This window comes from Rhodnius prolixus, unplaced genomic scaffold (assembly GCF_049639745.1).
Source record: "Rhodnius prolixus isolate KJV_2025 unplaced genomic scaffold, Rpr scaffold_11, whole genome shotgun sequence".
Classification (NCBI taxonomy): Eukaryota; Metazoa; Arthropoda; class Insecta; order Hemiptera; family Reduviidae; genus Rhodnius; species Rhodnius prolixus.
This window is the reverse complement of record NW_027411625.1, coordinates 5,561,488-5,583,443: the sequence shown is the minus strand read 5'-3', so window position 1 is coordinate 5,583,443 and position 21,956 is coordinate 5,561,488. Positions and strand designations below refer to the sequence as shown.

The 21,956-nt window shown below is 35.6% G+C and overlaps 1 protein-coding gene across 2 annotated transcripts in view; it reads left to right on the top strand.

The window, feature by feature from the left end:
- side-IV (sidestep IV transmembrane protein) overlaps positions 1–21,956 on the top strand; it is a 141,657-nt gene that overhangs the window by 98,075 nt on the left and 21,626 nt on the right. For both annotated transcript variants that reach the window (XM_074138817.1, XM_074138818.1), the window contains exon 8: positions 17,595–17,754. In XM_074138817.1, coding sequence (XP_073994918.1) covers positions 17,595–17,754 — 160 coding nt within the window. The remainder of the gene's footprint in view (positions 1–17,594; positions 17,755–21,956) is intronic.

Genomic DNA, 21,956 nt, shown 5'->3' with positions numbered 1-21,956 from the left:
ACTTTGGTAAAGCGGTAAAAATTGATAAACTTTGGGAACGTTACATTTGCTTAATATTTTGAATTACAGTATCTCTTGTTGATGGTCTGTCCATCACATTTCAGTGAGTTGCAATAACCAACCTTTTCTCTTCATCTTACAAAAAAAACAGCACTAAATTGAAGAGCATTTAAATTGTCCATCCTTCTGAACAAATTTAGAAAGTATATAAGAAGTTTTCTTTTGTTTGCCAAATTTTATGGTAACTATTGGGAATCTGTAACAAGTGGGTATGCGAACCATTCCTTAATTCTGAATACTGAATGATTTCATTTCGAGAATATTGATTTCAGTTTGTTTTGCTTGATGATTGATTTATCAGCTTCAAGGGGATAGTATTTGTGTATTGTTAGCTGTCCGTAGCCAGCTCCACATCTGACTGAATATTGAATAAAGCTGTATTTATTTTATTTTATATCTCAGTCAATGTTACACATGTATACAGACGTTTTTTTTTTAAATAATTCGAAAGCGACTTATATCACCAATAAATACTTCACCAGTAGCGTAGTCTTCTATTAGACTCCCTTGCTGAATCAGCCTCTGAAAATGTTACTGCATATCATCTGGAGAGGAACCTTGCAGAACCCTTCGTCGCCCTCTCAAACTACGCGACGCTTAGTACACTACATGCATTAACACTGCATTGCCCAATCTGGAGTCAATTTGACTCCAAAAAAAGGTAGGAATGGTCTCTGTTTCCCCACATCTCATAGCTATCCCGAAATGCTCTTAGATATGATATCTCCACTCTCTCACCATTCGATAGTCATGAGCTGAAGACCGTGGAATTCTTAGTTTCTTTTTACAGATTAGTTTACTGGAATCATAAGAGTCATTTTGACTCCAGATTGGCTTTACAGGTGAATATATCGGTAGTCATTTCGACTCCTGGTTGGTAATATAAGTAGATTTTCTGTTATTAACTTGACTCCAGATTATTGCCTAAATGCTTATTTGATAAATTTACATAATTTTCATAGAAAGTATCAAGGCACAAAAAAAAAGCCTCTTTCTAGAATTGATTTTCTGACCGAATTGCAGCAAAAACTTGTAGCGAATTGGGTAATTTCAGATCCGTGTCACAACAGTGCACAGTGATTGAAAAAAATGAAAAAGTCCCTGATCAGAAGGCAGTCCAGTCAGGATTCTAGAAAATACTGAAATTCACTGCGATCCTAAGTTGAAGTTAATTCCTTCTGCGTGAAATGTTTTAAAGCCGATTTGTGGACAAAATTTGTTTTTTCGTCCTTAATTCCTATTCTTTCTCATCCTTTAATGCAAATTTATTATTAAAATTTGAAATCAATGCAAAAAAAAAAGATAAAAATAAATTATGGAGTCAATATGACTCCACATTGGCAATAACTCACTAAGTTCGAGCATTGGCAATGCAGTGTTAAATATGAGTCACAAAATCATGTTTCAACATGTTTTGAGTCTACAATTTCAATTGAGCAATACTCCCGATTGTTCGAGTGGTTGCTCTTTCAAGATCTGATAATTCTTTCAAAACATATGCTAGAGGTCACTAATAATCATGAAAGTAGACAGGACTATCGAAATCCTCTTTAAATAATCGATAAACCAGTATCTCTGACTTTCTGTATATTGTGTGTTCAACATAATTCTTGAACATTGCACGAAGTTTGAATTTTGTTGACTGACCTGGTAATATGATTTGGAATGAAATTAACCAACCAAAATTACCACTTCACTCTTCAATTTATTTTAAGATTTTTCTGGAAAGCTTTTTACCTCTCTTTTCAAAATAAAGTACAATAAATACTTAGATTTGTATATTTTATTTCCGGAAATTTTCCTTTAAGGGTGGTTGCGACAAATGTGAATATAGTACTTCCTTTTTGTTCAGGCAGAGACTGATTATTAGGGACTTCCCTAAGAGACGTCAGTTTCCGGTGATTGGTGAAAGGGTACGTTGTTATTTTGGCGGTTGGCCGACAGGTTAATTTTTAAAGTTATCATTATTAATAAACAAAAAAGTAAAATAGGAACAATAAATCGTACGACCCCATTACTCTTTGGACCATGATTTGTCAGCCAAAGAGAAAGCGCTCGGAATATGTGAGAAATTGGAAGGGGTGGGGAGAGAGAGAGAAAAAAAAATGGCCTCTCAGTTGCACGCTCTTGACAGACCGTCAATTAGTGCCAATTGATAGGAATCTTGCCGTACAAAGGGAGGACTTGTGAGCGATGCTCCATTGTCTCGAGATTGTACTATTATTACAGTTAAACTGGACGCCGGTGATCTGTTATACTATATTGGGTGTTTCTCTCAAATTGAAACAAAAGGCAATTATTTAATAAAATCAGGTGACACTGAAATAGAATGGAAAGTTACAGCCAGGTACTTTTTATATTCAGACCTTTCAACTTCTTAAATCGATTTAGAGCTTCCAATGTGATGTTATCCTCTCTGACGGTTCATTCCTATTTTCCAAGTGACAGTCCGTTCCATAAAACTAAGAATACCTATTACCCGCCTTACGCAGTACAATTATTAATAATAATGTGTTTATTTTCGAACATTACAATAATTTTAGATGCATACACAAAACAAAAAACACTTGTAACAATGGACAGTAGTCCGTCCGACTAGTAAACTCTCAAAAACTTAAAATTTTAAAATGAACAAATTAAAAATTGAATTATGGATAATTCTACTGCCATATGATCGGAATATAACTGATTTTCTTTAAAGTTTACAAGGTATACTCCAGTAATTCCGGTTGTACACAACACAGGTCTATCACAGAGCATCGTTGACCTATTGTGATGTACAGGAGCGAAACGTGGGCTCTTACTAAGGGGGATGAACGCTTTCTCAGTGTCTGGGTAAGAAAGATTTTGAGAAGAATGTACGAGGTGTGGCTAATAAATAACGAGACTATTGCTGTAAAACATTTTATTTTAAATCTATACATATTTAGTTATTATCACCTTCAATATACGAGGGTCGTTTGAAAAGTCCGTGCAAAAATAAAAACTACTTAATTTTTTGGGGTAAACCTTTTTTATTTTTCAGCATAGTCTCCTTTTAGGCTTATACACTTCGTCCAACGCTGCTCTAGTTTGTTGATCCCTTCCGAATAATAGGATTTGTCCAAGTCTGAAAAATAGCCATTCGTTTCTGCAATCACCTCCTCGTTTGAATAAAATCTTTTTCCCGCCAGCCATTTCTTCATATTGGGGAACAAATAGTAGTCCGAGGGAGCCAAGTCTGGAGAATAGGGGGGATGTGAAACGAGTTGGAACCCTATTTCCATTAATTTTGCGACCACAACTGCTGAGGTGTGAGCTGGTGCGTTGTCGTGATGGAAAAGGACTTTTTTGTGGGCCAATCGTGGGCGTTTTTCTTGCAGCTCGGTTTTCAAACGGTCCAGTAACGATGAATAATATGCACCTGTAATAGTTTTACCCTTTTCCAGATAGTCGATGAGGATTATTCCTTGCGAATCCCAAAAGACAGTCGCCATAATCTTTCCGGCCGAAGGAACGGTCTTCGCCTTTTTTGGCGCAGATTCCCCCTTGGTAACCCATTGTTTACTCGTAGATTGTTCTTTGGTCTCAGGAGTGTAGTGATGTATCCATGTTTCATCCACAGTGACGAAACGACGCTTAAAGTCCTGCGGATTCTTCTGGAACAGCTGCAAACCGTCCTTGCAACACTTCACACGATTTCGTTTTTGGTCAAGCGTGAGCAATCGCGGCACCCATCTTGCGGATAGCTTTGTCATGTCCAAATGTTGATGCAAAATATTATGTACCCGTTCATTCGAGATGCCCACAGCACTAGCAATCTCACGCACCTTCACTCTTCTGTCATCCATCACCATATCATGGATTTTATCAATGATTTCTGGAGTAGTAACCTCAACAGGGCGTCCAGAACGTTCAGCGTCACTTGTGCCCATATGGCCACTCCGAAAATTTTGAAACCACTTATAAACTGTTCTAATCGAAGGTGCAGAGTCACCATAATGTTTATCAAGCTTCTCTTTAGTCTCCTGAGGCGTTTTGCCTTTCATAAAGTAGTGTTTAATCAACACACGAAATTCTTTTTCGTCCATTTTTTGAAAATCACTTGACTTCCTCGATTCAAACGAATGCCAAACACAAAGAAATAGACCGATCTGGCTGAAACTTGGTGTGTGTTCTTCCAAGAGATGCTACTAACTAAACATAACCTCGATACGCGCCAGTAGTGCTATCTCTCTGACTTTGCACGGACTTTTCAAACGACCCTCGTACACCCCTCCCCTATCCCTACAACGCTCCATGCGAATTTACCATTGTTCGAAACCGTGCTGGAAGTCTTTTTCTGTGAGCTCCTACATAACGCGTGCCGCTTTTTCTTTCACAGCTTCAACGGACTGAAATCCGTGTCCCTTTTCATGCAGATTTGACTTTGGGGGAACAGATAAATGTCACAAGGGGGCCAGGCCAAGCGAATAAGGCTAGGATGGGCCTAAAACTGGGATGTTTGTACTTGGCTAGAAACGTCTTGAAAGATAATGCAGTGTGAGCCGGCGCGTTGTCTTGATGGAGAATCCCGAGACTTGTTCTTCCGCAAATCGGGTCGTTTTTTCCTTACTCTTTCACGGAGTTGAGCAAGCACCTCACGGTAGTGATGTTGATTAATTATAATCGGATAGTTTCATCCGTTTTTGGACGTGGAATGGCTACCCGGGCGATCATTATCTCCGATAATGCTTAACGCTTGAACCACTCAAAAACTTACGTACGTGATAAACATTCATCGCCATAAACTTCTTTTAATAAAATATAAGTTTCAGTAGCGGTTTTACCAAAATTTCATGTGATATTTCACGACAATTCGTTGCTCTGCTACATGTGTAGTATCATGTTTTCGGCAAAACGAAACTAACACCTCTTACACAAACAACGGTTCCGGTCAGACAGATTTCTCTACAAACACGTGAGACGCTGCAATCGAAAGAGAAGGCTTTACGCTGCACAGCTGTCGCGGTCGTTAGGATTAGGCGCATGCATTTTTTTTTTTTTTATTTTTGGCGCATCAACAGCTGAGGTTATTAGCGCCCGGAGCTTTTTCCAGTGCACTGCCAGCCTCCGGACAGTGTCCTCTCGTTACAGACAACACTGTCCATCACCGGACAGTGAGCTGTAAGAAGCTCCTAGGAAGAGAAAATCTAAGGGTCAGCTGCTGGATTCGAACCCGGGACCTCCGCGTGGGAGTCCAGTATGCTAACCTCATAGCTAATCCCTTCCCTGGCGCATGCATAGTTCTTCTGTAGCAGCATCAGTCTCGTTATTTAATAGCCACACCTCGTATGACCCCATTATTGAGGCGGCCAAGGTCCTTTATGGACTGTAGTGCCAAGCAAAAAGAAGAAGTGGAAGAATTTTCGAACATTACAATAATTTTAGATGCATACACAAAACAAAAAACACTTGTAACAATGGACAGTAGTCCGTCCGACTAGTAGACTCTCACAAACTTAAAATTTTAAAATGAACAAATTAAAAAATGAATTATTACTAAATGAATTTAAACCTAGCGGGGTTTAAATACTTTTATAAATTTCTTTCAACCCCGGATTAAAAGCCTAAATCTAACATTCATACCAACATTCTGGCAAAAAATACACGTTCACTGCTAAAATCATTCATGCCAATAAATACATTCACGCTATTACATATGGTACTTGTTAACTAAAAAGTTATTGTAGCGATGTTCTACTAAAAATAAGGAAGTAGTTTGTTATTCTGTATGTCAAACAAGAGTGAATTTAAATATCCTAACTTCACACAGTATTACATGATATCTATTAAAGAATCATTACAAATCTTGGTTGTACTGGAAATCGTTAAGCAAAACTTAGCGGTTACCAGAGGATTAGTGAGCATGCTTTACCACGGCCGATAGATCAAGCTGGCCACTACAGGTACCAGTGGTTTTCTGGTTGAAATATCCTGCCGCTGTTTCTGTAGCGCACGTAATTTATTCACGACCACAATTAATTAGTGCTCTGATAGACCTACCCTGGTTGGCTAGCTCTGGAAACAGTTCGGGCGAGCAATTTTAATTGCAAGGAACTAAGGAACTATAGTGTTCACCATGTATTACAAGTCTCATTATTAGTTTAACGACATTCAAATTTAATCCAAACACACTACTACAAATCTTTAAAATAATTTGTAATTTCTTTTATGCTACATATGGTTAAAAATGTATTTTAATCGCGCAGATTTACTGTTTAGAAATATCTCTACTGAGGCCAGCTGACTCCGAAAAACTGTTTTTATAGATTAGTATGTATATACAAATACATTTATATCCGCTACATCATTTCTAACATCCTAATACAAGCTTCCCAATAAAGTTAATCGTATTCATTACCACGAAATATAACTCCGTTTTAAGAACCATACACTTCCTCATCGTCTGGAACCAGAAACAAACCTTCCCCTGATCCTAAAACCTACAGACACATCAGCCTCCTGCACAATTTTCGGGAAATTGCTGAAAAGGCTGCTCCTAATTCGCCTGCAAAACATCCTATCATCTTCGGTCTCTATTCCTGGACTACCAGTTCGGATTTCGAAATTGTCACCGTATGGTGGACACTGTTAACACCTTTTTTTAAGCTTAAGCAATATTGCCCAGGACTTTTTCTGGGATGTCTCACAGGCATTTTGACAAAGTATGGCATCAAGGACTTCTAGCTAAGCTCAAATCTATCCTTCCTAGTAGCACCTACTGTCTTATCCTGAAGTCCTACCTATCAGATCGCTTCTTTCAAGTTATCCAACGCTCTTCCTCTTCTTCCATTTACCCTATCCTGGCAAGAGTCCCTCAAGGAAGTATTCTCACCCCATTTCTAACATATATACCCTGTATACGGCTTATCTTCTCCTCCATCCTAACACTACAATTTATTTGTATGCCGATGATACGACCATCCTATCACATCCTCGAACCCTGGTTTGCTTCTGTTTTACAGAGTGGAAATTTAACTTCAAATATCTCGTAAACTACTCGATAGATTTTGATTATATTTTACCGGTATATGAAGACAACTTTAGTACATAAGTGTATAAAATTTCGTAAAAAGCTATCGTGTAGAAAACGAGATACATGGGGTTAAAGTTGGCTTTCGATTTACAGACTGAAAATTTTAACTCCAAATATCTCGTAAACTACTCCATAGATTTTGTTTAAATATTACCTTTATATGAAGACAACTTTAGTACATAATTGTATAAAATTTCGTAAAAATCTATCGTGTAGAAAACGAGTTACATGGGGTTAAAGTTTGCTTTCGTTTTACAGACTGAAAACTTTAACTTTAAATATCTCGTAAACTACTCGATAGATTTTGTTTAAATATTACCTGTTTATGAAGACAACTTTAGTACATAATTGTATAAAATTTCGTAAAAATCTATCGTGTAGAAAACGAGTTACATGGGGTTAAAGTTTGCTTTCGTTTTACAGTGTGAAAATTTTAACTTCAAATATCTGGTAAAGTACTCCATAGATTATGTTTATATATTACTTGTATATGAAGACAACTATTGTCTCTTATTGTGTAAAATTTTCTAAAAATCTATCGAGCAGAAAACGAGATATTAAGAGTTAAAGTTTGCTTCTGTTTTACAGTGTGAAAATTTTAACTTCAAATATCTCGTAAACTACTCCATAGATTTTGATTATATTTTACCTGTATATGAAGTGTACTATTGTCTATAATTCTGTTAAATTTTGTAAAAATCTATCGTGCTGAAAACGAGATATTAAGAGTTAAAATTTGTTTCTGTTTTACAGAGTGAAAACTTGAACTTCAAATACGAGTATCTCGTAAACTACTGATTAAAGAAGAAATAAAAACGGTTTAGAAATTAATTTCAAAATGCAATTTAGGGAAACAATGAATGCCGATTTTGAACTTACAGTCAATTAAAAGGTTATGATTAATAGAAATTATGATAATAAGGATCCATTCCAAAAAAAGCAATTTGGGGAAACAAAGTAAAGTAATTTTGGACTTTTATTCGATTAGAAAGAAAGCACTACGTAATACGTTGAAAAAGACTTGTTATATGATTCCCCCCCCCCAAAAAAAAATTGAGATAAATCATGAATACTCATTTTAAACCCTTGGTCGATGAAAATAATAATAATAAAATAATCATTAATAAAGAGTACTTCAAAGAAGGCTTAGAAATCAATTTGGGGAAACAGAACCGCTTATGTAGAAATTATCGTTGATTAAAAAGACACGATAAAAAATACTTTGAAAATGTTTAGATATCAATTCAGTTAACCATCATTTTGATTTTATGAGAAGCAAAAAGAAATGATTAATGAATACATTATTAAAAAGGTTTAGCTATCCATTCCAAGAATAAATATAGGGAAAATATATTATATTAAATTCATAAATTTTAGAAAATACTTTGGGGAAAGAAAGAAAGCTAATTTGGAAATTTTAGTCGAATAAAAAGAGTTATATCAAAGAATTCATGAGAAATGTTTAGAAAACGATTTGTGGAAACAAATAGACTAATGTAGAATTTAAAGTTCAGTTTACGATTACAGAATACTATATAAAGGTTTAGATATCAATTGAATGAATGATAATTTTGAACTTAGAGTGGAATAAATAGGCAACAATAAAGAATACATTATAAAGGAATACAAGTCCATTCCAAAAACAATTTGGGGAAACAAAGGAAGGTAATAATGAACATTTGGTCGATAGAAAGAAATCATTAAAAAGGAATAGAAATCCATCCTAAAAACCAATTTGTTGAGACAAAGAAAGGTAATTATGAACTTTTAGTCGATTAAAATGAATAGATTAAAGAACACAATAACAGTGTTTCGATATCGATTCCAAAAAACAATTTGGGAAAACGAAGAAAATAATTTTAAATTTCTAGTCAATTAAAGAATAGATGAAAAAAGGGCTAGAAAACAATTTGGGGAAACGAAAAGGATATATTAGAACTTATAGTCGATTAAAGAGGAAAGATTAAATTATACATGAAGGGCAATCCATTCCAAAAAAAACAGTTGGGGAAACAAAAAGACTATTTTAGTAATATAGTCAATCAAAAAGAAGAGATTGAAGACTACTTAAAAAAAGTTTAGAAATCAGTGTATATACTCTTATTTTTTGTAGTAATCAATTACTACAATTAAATTGTAGTAATCAAACACTGAACCTGGATAACATGCAATTTTCATGCAAAAATTTAATTGAAATTTAAAATAAATTATTGATAATAGAGTCTTACCTGTTTAAGGAATATCCATCAACATCTCAGTAGATCACCAGTCCAATAGCACTTGAAACTTGACACTATTTAAAATAATTCACAACAATATTCGCACTAAAACTGTATATCACACACTAAGTATAACTTAAACACACTTTATAAAATAGAATATCACTTTAACACGCACTAATATTCACTTAAAAAATCACGTTAATAAAGAGACACGACTGACGAGTTAAAGATGGCCGCCGGTAACTGGCCAGGCGGATCAGCTGGTAAATTAAGGTTATCTAAACAGAGTGACCGGCTGTTTTTTTATTTTTATTTTTCTTCAAATAGTCTTCAACAATAATATGTCATTAGTTAGTTTTTGGTGCAATGTAGAAATTAAATTTAAAACATGAGATTGACACACCAGATATTTCTTTATTTACATTGAGTTAATTAAACCGTCTTTGATATTTTAAAGGCAACAATGCCTTCTAGATAAATTCTTTTATCTTTTCTTTTTAATCGACTATAAATTTAAAATATGCATTCTTTGTTTCCCCAAGTAGATTTTGTAGTTGATCTAAAGACTTTTTTAAATGTATTCTTTAATCTTTTCTTTTTAATCGACTATATGTTTCGATTTAGCGTTTTGTTTCTTCAAATTTTTTTCTTAACTTTTTTAAAATAAAAAAGTTGTAAGTAACATATAGACAAATCTTTACCTTAAACATTGTACCAAGAAGAAGTAACTACTAACCATTAACAATCAAGTAAATCACGGTTAACCAAGTTACCAAATTATATCAGTTTCTTTTAAGTTTCATTCTTGTAAAAATGCAATAATTATAAGTGGTTAATAAGTTGTAGCAAATAAAGGAAATAATAGGAAATGTGGGCTATTGAGATAGGTTAACCGGTTTCGTGAACCACTATACACTATGTGTTACTCAATAAAAAACTTTATAAGCTTACTTCGGTATATATGTAAATTCTCTCATTAAAAATGTCCGGTAGGACAGTTGTATAAGGGTTGATGGTCAAAGACTGCATGAAAAAGCGTAACGTTGAAAAACACCCAACTTTGACAATTTTTTTCTATTTTTCTATAAAAGATAAAATTCCCAAATTTTCTTTAAATCTTACTCCAAATTCTCCTTTATAACTATAATTTTTTTGCAACAACATAAATTAAATAGATTTCGAGAAATACGTTGCTGAAAATGAACAAAAACAGCATTTTCAGAAAATGTTCTTGTTGTTGTTCTTCTTGTTGTTGTTGTTATTGTTCTTGTTGTTGTTGTTGTTACATTTTTTGTAAACATCAAATATGGGTTATTGAAAGTAAAAAACCAAACAGTACGGAACTCAAATTAAATCAAATCAGATCATTAAAATGAAAGGAAGGAGCGGTCTTTGTCAGGATTTTTCTATAGCTTAAGACTGTGGGGCGTTGCAGATCAGAAGAATGGGATAAACATTTATTATCGGCAATTAATTCTGCCGTAAAAATATTGAAACAGCAGCATTGAGTTTAAAATGGGAACTAGCTTCGTAAAAATGGCGCACTCACTACTTTTAGAGCCGTCATTGTTGAAATTGTGGACTAGGGGAATTCATTCCTACGTTTGGAGAGGAGAAAACAATGATTTACGAAATTGCAGAAGTTCTCATATTTATAGAATTTGGTGGAGATATATGTAGTTAAAAGTTATTGGATAATCATAAAGATATCTAAAAAGAGTTCACAGAGATTTAGTAAGGTCGAGAAGCACGACAAATTGCGGGAAACTTAAGGACGTAATAAAGATAAATCACAAGCAAAATTTGGATTAGAGTTAATACAACAAAATAATACTTCCAAATGAAAATAGCCAGCATAAAGGTCTGTGACATCTAATAAATTCTAAAAAATATTATTGAAAAGTTAGATCAGTAAAATTACTTAAATGAAGTGTTAGGCACTTGCAGATTTGTGTACCTTTTGGCGTTTAATCAACCCATTATACTTGATTTTTTAAACTGTAAGTTTTTGGTTAAGAAGATAACCTTGAGTAATGGTAGTAAAATAATGCAATGAGAGTGTATTAGATTTCTCTTTTTACTCAGGAAAAAAACAAAACAATTTAATCTCAGCTTTGAAAATTTGTATAAAAGGGCAAATAATTCCTCTTAAACTGTAAAAAAATCGTTGTTCGTATATGACAAAATTCTGTTCGCCTCTTGAGTGTGCTATTAGTTTAGAAAATAAAGACCACTCTTGGTATCCGCCCTTAAAAATGTTCAATCCTGCCTAAGGGTAACTTTTATAAAATAAAACTAAACGAAACAAGACATAGAGCACCGCAGGCAGTTGGTGTGAGACTTCCGCCATCAGCAATTATCAAAGTTTTAATTGACAAAATGTTATTGATGGTTTTACCTCATCTATATATTTACTGGCATAATTATTAGGTTAGTCGTTTGTATGACCAGAAAGAGGTGGTTGTAGATCTTTAAACTGATTGTTAGATAATTACATTCTCGTATTATAGTTGGAGGGTAGATGCCCTTAGTAAGCCTAGTAAGAAGCCTAAATTGGTCTGCAGTTAGGCAAACGTTTAGTGTTTCTAAGGATAAGGCCTAGCTCTGAAAGCAATAATAGTAGCACCAATGGATACCAGGTTAATGCTAGAAATAGAAAATGTTTTAACCTGTACTCTTAGAAAGAGTCCGTGCTTTTGTGCTTGAATTTCCCAAGAAGAAGAAGGCTTCTAACTGTCATATATATAGCAGGGCTAAAATATACAAATCAGGTCGTTCTAATTAAAGAATAGAACATCATAAACAAAGCAAAACTTGGAAATACTAGCTAGAATGGCCAGTAAGTTAGTGAATTGTGGCTCCCAACTGCCATATCTATAGCAGGGCTAAAATATACATATCAGGTCGTCCTGATTAGGAATTAGAACATCATAAACAAAGGAAAACTTGGAAATACTAGCTAGAATAACCAGCAAGTGAGTGAATTGTGGATCCCAACTGCCATACATATAGCAGGGCTAAAATATACGAGTACATATCAGGTCGTTCTAATTAAGAAATAGAACATCATGAACAAAGTAAAAATAGGAAATACTAGTATGACCAGCAGCAAATTAGTGAATTGTGGCTCCCAACGGCCATATCTATAGCGACGGCTAGAATATGCACAATCTAGTCGTTCAAATTCGGAAATACAGCTTCATGAACAAAGCTTCTTTAAAATGAACAAACAGATTTAAGTTCAACCACATTTTTCTTACAAATTGAAATCTCAAGAAAAATGTGGTTTAACCTATATATTAGGTTCTTACTCAGAAATCCCAGGTTCGAATGCATCTGTTGGCCTTAAGATTTCCTCTTTCTAGTAGCTTCTTACAAACAGCCTTTCCAGTGATGGACAGTGGTATGGAGGACTGCATAGAAGGAGTAGAATATTCCTTTAACGGTTTTTTTAAATCTGAGGTTCTTAGTGATTCTGTTGGTGTTTCAATTCTTCAATTATTTTGCTACCTTTAAAATTTATTATATTTATAAAAATTGGCAAAGCTACTGATGTTTTAATAGTTAATCATGAAAACAAACTTTCATCTTTTATTCATTTTAACAATTACGTCTAAAATTCTTACATTAGGCAGGGCACGCATTTTTTGTTCACCGTCTATTACATATTGAACAGACAACCGTTTTCTCGCTTTTTTACATTAACCACGCTGTAATTGAATTTTAACAGCTAACTTCGCATTTTAAATATTCATTTTAAATTAACTTTAGCCTTGAATGTGTTAATTATCGTCCAATAAACTGCGAGTTAGTTGATTGCATTATAAATTGTAATACATATTTATTAATTAATTTGTAATATGTTGCAGTTTAATTCTGTGCATTATATCTGAGAGTTCCTAGATTATTATAATTGAATGCTGATGGTAAATGTGGATTAAATAAAATGTATAGCATCGCTAAGCTTCTTACACTAATAAATATCTTTTTACTATTATTTCTTCGGCCAATAACCTGTAATCCGTTCGTGCTTACCCAAGTGAATTAATAATTTTTTAAATGAACGATTTCATTTTATCAATTTCTGTGTAACATACCTTTTTTTTCTGAATCATTGAACAGATCCGCGTATGTCCTGTATCATTGAATTATTATATTTTTATCTACACCTAGGGACAGTATCTGTTCTAGATACAGTTTCGAGGCTCCATTTCAGGTGATCATCAGATCGAGGACTGAATGGAGGGTAAACTGGACAGAACATTGCCAGATGGGAGCCTAGTGGTTTACGGATGGTTCCAAGATGGCCTGCGGGACAGGAGCTGGAGTGTATGGGGCTAAACCTGAGATACTCATTGAGAGGGCTCTTGGGAGATATGCCACCGTCTTTCAGGCCGAGGTTCTTGCAATTCAAACCTGTGCTGAGGAAAATCTGCGAATGGATCTTAGAAATAGGGAGATTTGCATTTTTTCGGACGGCCAAGCTGCACTGAAGGCTCTTACTTTCTTCAGAACCACCTCTTCCCTGGTTTGGGAATGTAAAAAGGAATGGAGCTAGTACTCCTTTCATTGGCCCGGAACCAGTCCTGGGGATCAACAAGGGTGCAGTTCGTGAGGCTCTCTCAGAGATTGGATCTGGAGAGAACGTGAAAAGAACTGGGTGATGCTTCCTGGGGTTAAACACGGCTCTTGCTGTGTAAACAAAGAACCAAAGAGACTCTGGACTTAGGCAGATATCAGATTACTCCGATTACAGGCCTATTCACGGGGTACGGAAGGTTCAGGAAGCACCTGCACAAGGTAGGGCTTATTAGCTCGGAACCGTTTTGTGCAGTCTGTGTCAGGAAGAGGAGGAAACCGCCTTTCACTTGTTGTTCGATTGCGTTGCAATCGAGAGACTGCGCTACGATATCTTTAGAACTTTGAGGCCAAAGGAGATTGCGGGTGTTGGTCTAGTGGTTAAGAGAGTGGCTTTGTGTGTAGAAGGTCCCCAGTTCGAATCCCGCGTATGACTACTTTTTATTTGTTGGAATAAATTGTTTATAGTAAAGTATGAGCTTCCGCCCCGTCAGCTAATTGGTAGTTGGACGTTAAGCCCCGCCTGAGAAAAATAGGCGATTACTGGGAAGGGTAGTCGGCCATTTTTGTTCCTCATTCGGTTTCTCTGCGAGCATTTCCCTCACGTACTGATTTCCCTTCATTTTCTTTATATTTTCAGTATTAATAACTTGCAACTACCACCTATTTACAAAATTTTAGGGAAAAATATTGTTTTAATGAAATTATTAGCAAAAATTAAAATCTATAGAATCTAAGGAGAATGTTCTCGGTGATTTCCGAGATTTAATTGGTCAAAATTGAAAGTTCATACAATCTGTATGAACGCAATAAAAGCACTATAGCGGAAATTCAATATACCATTATAGGTATTCGATTTTATAGCTTTTTTGTTTTGTTTTTAACTTTGTCTCTTAGTTTTTAACAAAGACAAAACACCACGCCATTTTCTTAAACTTTAAATAAATGAGTTTGAAGTTTGTTGGTAAGAATTAATGGGAGAACTGGAATTAAAGCCTTTACAATATAGGTATTTCAATTTAACTTGATAAACTATTCCTTGGTTGTAACAACTCAATAAAAACCTATTTTAACGCACTCAGACCTGAGGGAACTTCAACAACAAATTATTAAAATACTTTTTCTTATTTTGTTATTATTATTGTTGTTCTTGTTATTGTTTTGTACATGAACGTTCGCAACTTTAAGTGATCAGTGTTGTTGCAACAACAACAAAAAAATCTGCTGTGCGCACAATTTTTACAACAATTTTTTGATTAAATGTTCCTAGGGAAGGGATTAGCTATGAGGTTAGCATACTGGACTCCCACGCGGAGGTCCCGGGTTCGAATCCAGCAGCTGACCCTTAGATTTTATCTTCCTAGGAGCTTCTTACAGCTCACTGTCCGGTGATGGACAGTGTTGTCTGTAACGAGAGAACACTGTCCGGAGGCCGGCAGTGCACTGGAAAAAGCTCCGGGCGCTAATGACCTCAGCTGTTGATGCGCCAAAAAAAAAAAAAAAATTAAATGTTCCTAAAAACTTTAGAATTTTTTATTAAACAATAATAATTTTAATAATTAACTTCAGAGAAAGGATTAGCTCAGCGATTAGCATACTGGATTTTTCACGCGGATTTCCCCGTTTTGAATCCAGATGCTTTTTTTTTTTGGATCTTCTAATAGGTCAAAGTTCGGGGATGGATATTGTGGTCTGGTTAACGAGAAACACTGTCAAAGAAGCTTCGGGCGCCAATGTTCTTAGATTAGTTAAAATAATGATGCTGATGATAATAATGTGATTTGAGGGAAGGAATTAGCTATGCGGTTAGCGTATTGGATTCACATGCGGAGGTCCCCGGTTCGAATCCAGCTGCTGGTCCTTTAGATTTTTCTCTTCCTAGGAGCTTTCTTACACTGTCCAGAGACTCGCAGTGCAATGAAAAAAGCTCAGAGCGCCCAGAATCTTAGATGTTTATCAAAAAAATTAAGTTATATAAAAAGGTTTTAATATTATACGTGTGCACTGTAATCAAATATTATCAAAATCGGGCTAAGATTTACTGAGTTATTAGTAATAATAATTTTTAGAGGGGGCCTCACATACATGGGGGCCAACTCCTCTCCTATTCAATTTACAGCGTCGTGACCCCCCAAAAGGCACATCTACATAAAATTTCGAATCAAATGACACCTCATTCATGAAAATCGGTTCACGCTACGTTGTTTACAAAAAAAAAGGTAACTACAAGAAGAAGAACAAGAACATTTTTTGAAAATGCCGTTTTTGCTCATTTTCGGCAACTTTTTTTCTCAAAAATCTATTAGATCTGGGTTGTTGCAAAAAAAAAAAAATCACAGTCATAAGGGAGGATTTTCCCTATATTTTAAAGAAAATTTGAGAATTTTATCTTTTATAGAAAAAGAGAAAAAAATTGTCAAAGTTGGGTGTTTTCCAACGTGACGCTTTTTCGTGCACTTTTTGACGATCAACCCTTATACAACTGTGCTACCCAGACAGTTTTAACTACTGTTGAAGGAAAATGTCACAGATCCCACAGAACCATAGTATAGTGAATAAGGTTTCAAATCCAACTGATAGATAGGCTTAAAACACGATTTATCCACATGAAAGTGAATCCCTTAGGCAACTGCCTAGGAAATTATAGGCTTACTGTAAAATCGCACTTCTTAATCGGACTTTCAGTTAAACATTACATAATCAAACATTTCAGTTTTTAATATGGCATTTCAAAGAAGCAGTGTATTTTACCAATCTCTCTGATAACTCCGTATAAATAATAAAGTTTCTTGGGTAATGTAGCAAATTGAAAATATTGTTAGATCCGTAGTGCTGGATTTTGGAACAACAAAAGATCGCTAAAAAGTGTATGCCTATGTTGTAAAATTGGTTCTCCTAATCCTAATCTAATTGGCTGATTTTTTTTTTCAAATTTTGAGATGTAAATACATATTCAAATATGGATCAATCCGTGTTTGAATTTTAGAATACGTATGGTGGGTCTTTTTACTTCGGGTTCTAACCTAGTTATTTCCTACAATAATATTCAGTACTAACTCGCGCTTTTGGGAAAATAGTTTAAAAAATAGAGGATTTTGCAAAATGGAAGTAAATGTACGTTACTTTTACTCTTAGAAGAATTTACGTCCTCTCCTCTTTATTTCAAATCAAGTTCCTCTTCTTGCCTTTGATGACGTCCGCTACCTTGAGATGTACATCAGCAAAAGACATTCTTTAAAAGACAGAAAGTGAATACTCAGCTATTTAGACTACAGATCTAGGCTGGGCATTAAAAAAAAACACCTACCTTTGTACAAGACTAATCAAACCTTTCTTAGACGTAACGGCATCCTACTGGTGGGTTTCAACCAAATGTTCCGATTTCAACCGCATTCAATCTCTGCAATCCTGCGTACAAATAGTTTACCGCGCACCGTAAAATTCGACCTACAGTGTGAATGCATTAACCAGTCAATTATTACGACTTAAGAGACAACATGCACTTAGATGATTGCATCTGTGTCTACTATGAAGATTTGTTTAAGAAGATTTCTTGAGTTTGATTCTTTCCCATGATGACTAAAATATTTATATACCTTTATGTAATTTTGTCTGTAAGGTTTTTTTTTTCTTCTAAGTATGAATTATGAAGATTCAATTCTGATTTCCACCTCTAGGGAGAAGAAATGCACCACAATGTGAGTGGAGGTGTGATCCTGAGCGACCATTCGCTGGTACTTCAAGGTGTCACCAGGAATACGGCTGGCGAGTTCACCTGTCTGGCAGCCAATACGGAAGGCAAGGGTACCAGCAATCCTGTCAACTTGAAAGTCATGTGTAAGTCCAAGTTCTTGGTACAGAGTTATTTCCACAGCCGCCGCGCATAGAAAGACTGCACGACCCTTCTGTTTTCGGACTGACAGCAGGAGATATGGGACATACGTAGCTGGACAGTTTGCTGATGAAGGACTTCTATCCTTTACATCGTTTCACCACATAGAGCATTACTTTACTTTTCTTCTTTCTTTTACTTAGAATTATAGCGATCTTGTCTAATTTTGCAAATTTAATTATCACTGGAAAGAACCATTTTTGAGGCCCTCAAGTCCGGAAAAAGGGATTTTACCCTTAAGGGGAGGAAAAGAACGTTTGAATCACAGAGTTGGGCCATATTTCAGATAAATTAGATAGATTAGATTAGATTAGACTAGGGCGGCCTCAGGGCCTACGCCACTGCGACCCCTTTGGGTCTATTGTGGCTCCCCTAACTTTAAAGCTCACCCTCCAGACCTGTCCTTTTAATTAGACTCTTAATGCTGGAGAGCGACTCTTGGGTAAAGCTCACAGGCCTTGGTTTTTCCTCCCCGAGAAGTAACATCCTTAGCCACACGAGCCCCTCACACTGACACAGCACATGTAGTGCCGTTTCCTCCTCTTCCTGACAGAACCTACAGAGGCTATCATCTGCCAGGCCCATGCGATGCATGTGTTTTCTGAGTCGGCAGTGGCCAGTTAATAGGCCTACAATCATCCTGATAGCCCCACGGCCTTGACGGATTAATTCTGCAGTCAGCGTTGGCGAATAGCCTTTAATAAACTCCTTCGCCTGTCTCTGCCCAGTGGTGGCAAGCCACCACTCCTGAGACCTACTCTGCACCCATAAGTTAATGGTCGCAGTCTTAACACACTTCGGAACCCCAAAACAGGGCTCCGGGCCAACGAAGTATCTCTCAGAGCCTTCCCGGGCCAATAGATCTGCCGCTTCGTTACCCTTATGTCCTGAATGACCAGGTACCCAGACCAGAAAGACTTTATTTTGGTCACTAATTTCCTTCAGGGCACCCAGACAGTCCCAAACCAGTTTTGAGTTAACCTGATAGGTATTAATTGCCCGTAGAGCAGCCTGACTATCCGAGAAGATTACGACCTTAGAATTAATAATTCCTCGCCCTTCAATCTCGGTAGCACAGAACCTAATTGCAGCTAGCTCAGCCTGAAAAACTGTAGCTAGTTTCCCTAGGCTAACCGAAAAGCGATAAATTAGATAAGTAGTTACTTGAAATAAAGTTAGGATTATTTCAAATAACTAAATGACATTAATATTAGTTATTTTCTTATTTGAAATAACAACTATTACTGTAAATAACCAATTTCTATTTCATTTACAATCCCTTTTCTCACACTCGGCGCCTCTCAACTAAATACGAGGTGTGGCTATTAAATAACGAGACTATTGCTACAAAACATTTCATTTTAAATTTATACATATTTAGTTATTATCACCTTCAATATACACCTCTCTCCTATCCCTACAACGCTCCATGCGAATTTACCATTGTTCGAAACAGTGCTGGAAGTCTTTTTCTGTGAGCTCCTGCATGACGCGTGCCGCTTTTTCTTTCACATATTCAACGGACTGAAATCGTGTTTCTTTTAATGCAGATTTGACTTTGGGGGAACAGATCTAAAGTCACATGGGGCCAGGCCAGGCGAATAAGGCGGATGGCTTAAAATTGGGATGTTGTACTTGGCTAGAAACGTGTTGACAGACAATACAGTGTGAGCTAGCGCGTTGTCTTGATGGAGAACCCCGTAACTTGTGCTTTCACAAATCGGGTCATTTTTTCCTTACTCTTTCCGGAGTTGAGCAAGCACCTCACGGTAGTAATGTTGATTAATTATAATTCAAAAACTCGCGCACGTGTTAAACATTCATCGCCATAAACTTCATTTAATAAAAGATAAGTTTTAGTAGCGGTTTTATCAAGTTTTGATGTGAAATTTCACGACAATTCGTTGCTCTACTACATGTGTAGTATCATGTTTTCGGCAAAACGAAACTAACAACTCTTATACAAACGACGGTTCCTGTCAGACAGATTTCTCTACAAACACACGTGAGACGCAGCAATCGAAAGAGAAGGCTTTACGCTGTACAGCTGTCGGCCGTTATGATTTGGCGCATGCATAGTTCTTCTGTAGCAGCATCAGTCTTGTTATTTTATAGCCACACCATAGTACTTAGCTTAATGTAACAGAAATGTTATTTCTGATCCTGACTTGACTAGTTACTATTTCTTGTAACCCACAAGTTGCGGTAATCTTTAACAAAATCTACCAACAAAAAGTGCACCATCTTGTTTAGAAGACTTTTTTGAGTTTTATTTCTTTACATGTTATGCCACCAATTCTTACTTACCCAAAATTGTGACTTTTATAGTGTAAATTGAGTATAATGCGTGGTCTAATAATTATACGGATTATAAGGATTTCTTTTTCGTACACATTCTTTTTATTGAAATTTCAATTTAATTACCGCAAGTGAACGTCGTTTTAGTGTTAGAACCAGGTTTTTCCTCATCTACTTGTTACGCCATCTTTATTTACTTAGCCAAAATGGTGACCTTTTTATCCGTACTATTTTCTTTTCTGTGATTTTATAACCATTTCACCTTCTAACTTAGTCTAAATAAGAATATAACATCATGTTTGTAAATTCCAGATGTTCGTATAAAGAGAGGTTCATTGCCCATGTAACTTGATTAGTTAGCAAATGGTTTTACATAAATATATTCAATTATTTTCAGTTCTTTTAACCCTAATTCGAATAAAAGTTAACATGTGCTACATTTAAGCTCAAATAGATGAAGCTAAACCTAGATTTATTGCTGGCTCAAGTGAAGACAGCAATGGACTGGCTTAAATATTTGAGATGATAGTTAGAAGCGCAATTATCTCTCTCGGAAATATCACCGACTTGGAATTTCCAATTAATTGTGCCTATATTGTGGAAATACAACAGGCTGTTCCATCTAATCTGCCTTCATATCTGTCTGCTCACTGTGTACCACAAAATTATGACAGATAACTTCGTTATATTAGTATACGCAGTTGTTATTAATCGTGTCAATCTCAGTAAGTCAGTAAATAAAGGTATTTATTTTGGATTTTCGATTGTAAAGTAGTAAAACAGTGATCAATACAATAATAGTATAACAAAAATAATATAACAGTATAATAACAGGGAAGGGATTAGCTATGCGGTTAGCATACTGGACTCCCACGCGGAGGTCCCGGGTTCGAATCCAGCAGCTGACCCTTAGATTTTCTCTTCCTAGGAGCTTCTTACAGCTCACTGTCCGGTGATGGACAGTGTTGTCTGTAACGAGAGAACACTGTCCGGAGGCCGGCAGTGCACTGGAAAAAGCTCCGGGCGCTAATAACCTCAGCTGTTGATGCGCAAAAAAAAAAACAAAAAAAAACAGTATAATAACAATAATATAATAGTATAACAATGTAATATAACAGTATATAATAACAATAAATACAATAATACAATAGCTTAATACAAATAATATAATGGTATAACAAAAATAATATAATAGTATAATAACAGTAATGTAATAGTATAATAAAAATAATATAATAGTATAATAGTATAACAAAAATAATATAATAGTATAATAACAATAATATAATAGTTTTAATACTAAGAAAAGAAAAATAATACATATAAAATTTGAATATCAAGTTAAAAGTGAATTAAAAAACAACGAATCGAGCACAGAGGAAACAGACAATACAACGTGATGTAATGTTGAATGTAGAGGTTAAATTGGGATGGAAAAAGTATGATACCTAACCTCGGGGGGAAAAGTCACAAAAACCCGTCCCCACTCCAAAAAAACAAAACAAAACACTTCAACAAAAAATGTTTGATACAAAACGGAAAGCAACATGCACCGTATCAACTTGTACCATTGTAATGATGCAGGTACACAGTACTGTGATTGTAAAGCAAGACGTACTTTTGAAACAAGCAAATTCCACTGCTTATGTAATGATTAAGAGAATTTGTATCAAATAATTCATAGAAAATGGCGGCCTTTCGTCCAAATATGTGTCAGAATCTAAGGACGGAGATGGAATCAGATTCACACAAAACTTCCTAATAATAAATTAAAAAATAAAAATAAAATAAAAGGTGAAGACCACAGGAATCGAACCCAGAACCAAGACATATAGTTATAATACGAGAT